The 4,665-nt window shown below is 53.8% G+C and overlaps 1 protein-coding gene across 1 annotated transcript in view; it reads right to left on the reverse strand.

Moving 5' to 3' along the window:
- WNT3 (Wnt family member 3) overlaps positions 1 to 3,732 on the reverse strand; it is a 37,358-nt gene extending 33,626 nt beyond the window's left edge. The window contains exons 1-2 of the mRNA XM_027902765.1: positions 3,708 to 3,732; positions 3,420 to 3,579 (exon numbers count right to left, since the gene is read on the reverse strand). Coding sequence (XP_027758566.1) covers positions 3,420 to 3,499 — 80 coding nt within the window. The 5' untranslated portion in view covers positions 3,500 to 3,579; positions 3,708 to 3,732. The remainder of the gene's footprint in view (positions 1 to 3,419; positions 3,580 to 3,707) is intronic.
- Positions 3,733 to 4,665: the final 933 nt, after the last annotated feature.

Below are 4,665 nucleotides of genomic sequence, written 5' to 3' on the forward strand. Positions count from 1 at the left end.
CCATGGCCCTGCTGCCCTGAGGGTCAGGAGGAGCAGCAGTGCTGGTCCCCATGGCCTTCCACATCTCCCCATCTCCTCCTTCTCCGCCTCTCTTTCAGCAGCAGTAACCCAGACAGCCCAAGAGTTGGACACGCATCTGAGGGAGCTTTGTTGGCCTCAGCCCCTCCTGTCAGCACTCCCACAGGCAGCATTTCACTGACCTTTTCCCATCTGTGCCCCATTTGTTCCTTTGCTCTGCTCTAATAGGATGGGAGCATGTGGAGAAGGGTTGGACCTGTGTCAAAATCCCTCCCCCCTCACTCAGGGTTACATCCAGTCCCTGCCACCCCTGGACCTCACTCAGTGCTGGTTGGAGGGGGACAGGGAGGATGCCAGGGGATTGCCAACAACCAGGCTGCTCTGAAAGCCCCCTCTTGGCTCTGCAGCCTGTCCTGCTGCCACCAGTGAGCCTGGACACTGAGCTCTGGGTTTGCACCACAAACCCCTGCCCTTTGGGTGCCATCTCCCCACACTGAGCCCCGTGCCCAGAGCTGGTGGGGTGACCCCTCTGCTCTGCTCAAACAGCTTCACCACAGAGGCCAAGGCAAGACCCACCCCTGATGTGATGCTGAGGAGCTGCAGGGCTGCAGTTGGGGTTTGCTCCCTCCAGACACCGTGACCAGATGGCCACATCCTTCCCCAGCCCCTCAATCGAACTGCAACTCCACAAACCTGCCATTGCCTCCACCCCTCCACCACGCTGCCACCCATGCCATCCTTGCTGGCCATTATCTGGAGCAGTTGGATTGTTCCAACCAGCCCCAAACCCATTTCCAAGGTGCTGAGACCCCACTCTTCTTGCCCTTCTTTTCCTGGGGCACATCCAGACACTTCCTCAGCACCACAGGAGTAAACCCTTTTCCTGTTCATGTCCCACAGCAGGAATCACCTGCTTTGATTTTGCTGTGAAAACATTCCCCACACAGCAGGAAAACCCCCAGGAGGGTTGTCCCAGCAGGACAGGGCACTGTCTGGCAGCATCCCTGGGGTCCTGCCAGGCGAACAATCCTCCTGGAGGTGTCATGTTTAGCTGGGCTGGGCTGAGCTGAGGGTGAGGATGCCCAGCCCAGCCTGGGCTGGTGGGGTGCAGAAGCCCAGCACAGGGGCCTGGGCTGATGCTGTGCCCCACCTGTGCTTCCCTCCCCGTTATTTTGAGGCTCATCCCCCAAAGTCTGCTCCGTGCTGTCCAAAGATCAGAGGTTCAGGAAAAGGATGTTGTTTTGAGGGTGTTTATCACAGCATGCAGAGCCCACTGCACAAACCTCAGCTGCCCAGGGCAGGCACTGACCTGACAGCCCTCGGTGGGACCGAAGGAGACGTTTCATTCCTGAGCTGTGGGAGCTTTGTCTGTGCAGCGGCGGAGCCCTGGCCCAGATATTCCTGCCTCCTGCTCCCTCAGCCTCCACAAAACCTCTGCAACCCCCCCAGCATTCACAGCCTCAGCCCTGCGTGGGGCATCTCACCACTGATGAGAGAGCCTCTCCAGACCTTTGGTGCCGCCAGAGTCCCTAAAAAATCCGCCGAGCCTGGATGTGTGGGCTGGAATCGCGAGGAGAGCGTGTCTGCCTCCCTGCCGTGCCCCGGTGTCTGTGGCTGACATCTCTGCATTGTTCAGCTGGGGGGAACTCCGGGGGGCTGGGGAGGAGGTGAGGGCAAGGGGCAGCCACCTGTACCTGTCTGCAGCCTTTTCTCCTGCGGGCAGGGACGGACTGTGGGCCCGCAGGGACGTTTTTGCCTCCCAGGTTAAACCCGGCCCTTTCCTCCGAGGAGGTTTCGCTTGGAGAATCAAACCCCTCCTCGATTCGGGCTTTCAATCCCCGTTTATATCAAACCCCAGGGCAGGTCAGGAGCTGGTGAGACCCTGGCAGAGCTGGTGGCACAGCAAGGTGTGGGTGCAGCAGATGCAGCCCCGCCATCCTGACCTGTTCCACCTCACATGGGTCCCCGGGGGAAGGAGACAAGGGCTGGGAATGGGAGGGCTGGCAGGAATCAAAGTGCTGCCTCCTGTGATCCAGGAGCCTCCCCTGCCCCAGGCTGAGGTCCTGAAGTTGGGCAGCCACGCTCGGGGCGAAGGAAATCGTTTAATTCCCCAGGAAAACCTGCTGTGATCGAGCCATTCCCCGAACCTGCGGAGCCTTGAAACGCTTCCTGAGCGGGGACTTCTCTCATTGTGCTCTCGGTCTTTCCCCACAGGAACGCCACAATCCCGTGCCCAAAGCCCACGGTAATAAATGGATTATTGAAAAAAAAAAAAAATAAAAGCTCCTTTTCCCCCTTCTGATTCCTAAACATCCCCAGCCCATTCCCAAGTTCATTCCCACCGACTTCTTGCCATCTCCATGTTGGCACCGAAAGGATCGAATTCAGTCGTAAAAAAAAGGGGGACTTTTCTGGAAAGGCGAAAAATAACCCAAGGATCTCAGCAGCACCAAATTCCACCATCTCCCTCTTTGCCCTCTGGATCCTCGGGCTCCCTACCTACAGACACGAACTCCACGAGAGATATTCCAAGGAGAAATCCAACATAAAGGGAAAAATTCCCTGAAATATTCTGTTATGCAACTCGCTGTCTGCCGGGTTCAGACGACCTGAAATGTTTGATTTCGAGATTTTTTGTTCTAAAGTGCTTCCAATGGCGTTTTGTTCATGCGTCTCTTTCTGCGGTGTTCTATTTATTTTTAAAATAAGTAACTCAGGTTACTTCTCAGCCCCATTCTAAGACATAACCAATTCTTTTAAAAATTATTTTCGTTGTCTGCGCAAGGAAATCGGTGCCATTTCCACAATTAAAATGAACAAAATCCGTCTTTGAGGAATTTTACTAAGGAATATTTTCTCAGGTGCCATTTGTGTTCTGGGCTTATTTGCCGGACTAAATTCACATGACAGGATGCAACAAAAGAAGAGAAAGAAGTCCAAAAAACGCAGCAGCCAAAAAAGAAAATAGAATTAAATTATTTCTTTCTTTCTTTTTTTTTTTTTTTAAAGGCTTGATCGCAGTTTAACGGAAAGGAGGAAAATCCCTGTGACAGAGTCGTGAGAGAGACAAAATTCCCATTGCTCAAGGAAATAAAACCTCATCCTTCCCCATCTCAACCAAAAGCCTTTCGCTCCAGTGCCGAAAATGGAGAAATTAAGAGTGGTGGGGAAGCCTCCATTTGTGCAAAGGGAAACCCTTTCAAAATAACCCCCAAACTTTTCATTCATTTCATTAATTGCAGGTCAAATTATGCTCCGAATCAACCAGCTCAGCGGGGCAAGGGGTGAAAGGGAACCTGCGTCCACACAGCCCCCATGGCTAATAATTAATTAATTCATTAATCAATCATAGAAAGAGGGAAGGGCGGGGGGGAGGGGGGGAGGGAAGGAAGAAATCTTACCACCAAATTGGGTACCCGGCTAAGACCTTTGTGCCATTGAAGAGAAAAGACAGAATTAGTCCAAGCAGGTGGTAATCCATCAGTCCAGGCTGGTGCAGGGGGGAAAACCTCGGCGAAGTTTTCAGCAAGACATGAAGTGCCAGAATGAAGGATCCCCCTCCTCGCAGGAAAATAATTAAAAAAAAAAAAAATTAAAAAAAAAAAAAAAGGTGAAAAAAGAAGAGTTAAGCCAAGTCCAAGTCCCTGGTGGTGCGGGGTGGGTGACTTTCTGGCTTGTCAGAAACACACCTCTCCAAGCCTTTCCCCCGTAGATCATCCAAAAGCGTCTATTAAAAAGTGCAGGGCTCGGGGATGTCAGCAGGCGGCCAATCAGGGCCCAAGGTGAGGGATGAGTCTCAGCCCAGGGCTGTCAATCACCTCCTCCCCCTCCACCCCACAACTTTGTTCCGAGCCCTGGCTGCCACACAAACCCTCTGTGCACCGGGCTCTGCTGGGGCACTCACATTTTGGGGGGTTGGGGGGGGGGGTTATTTGGTATTTGAATTTTTTTGGTTCAGTTTTCCTCCCCACCCCCCTTCCCCCCGCATAATTTCCCTGGCAGCCCGGGATGCTCGGCCCTTCCTCGCCAGGACTGTGCAAGGTAAGGGTGAGGGGTGGGCGTGGGGAAGGGTCCACGGGGGGCTGTGACCGACTTCAGTCGAGCTGGGGGTGTTCTCCAGGTGGAGGGAGAGGGGAGCACCAAGCCTTGCTGATGGAGGCACCCCAGGGGGCACAACAACCCGCTGGGTGCCTCGGTGGGGGCAAAACCGCTCCTGAACTCGGAGGGAAACCCGCAGTGCCCGGGTTCTCAGTGGGGTGGGTGGGGTGGGTGCAGGGGGGAAGCGCTGGCAGGCTGGGTTTCCACTGGGAAAAAAAATGCCATGTCACGGTGAGAGGGGAGCAGGGAGGTGGGAATGTGGCCCATGGGTGGGTTTCTTTCTGAAGGGCATCCACCTCTGGGATGCAGAAAGTTGTAAATGTTATCAAAACCCCACGCACGGGAGTATAAAAAAAAAAAAAAAAAATCACAATGGGTGTCATGGTTTGCAAATGGAGCCAACAAAGCTTTGCCTTAAAAATCCCTGTCACTGGATAGAGAGCCTCTTCTCGCAGGGGCTGCTGTGTCAGAGCAGGGGTGGGACAAAGAAAGGGGAAAACCCAAAACATTTGCTCCTAAAACACACTCAGCACCCACAGCTCTGTGGCT

Source organism: Empidonax traillii, unplaced genomic scaffold (assembly GCF_003031625.1).
Source record: "Empidonax traillii isolate 1590-97213 ecotype Southwest subspecies unplaced genomic scaffold, ASM303162v1 scaffold909:size282043, whole genome shotgun sequence".
Lineage (NCBI taxonomy): Eukaryota > Metazoa > Chordata > Aves > Passeriformes > Tyrannidae > Empidonax > Empidonax traillii.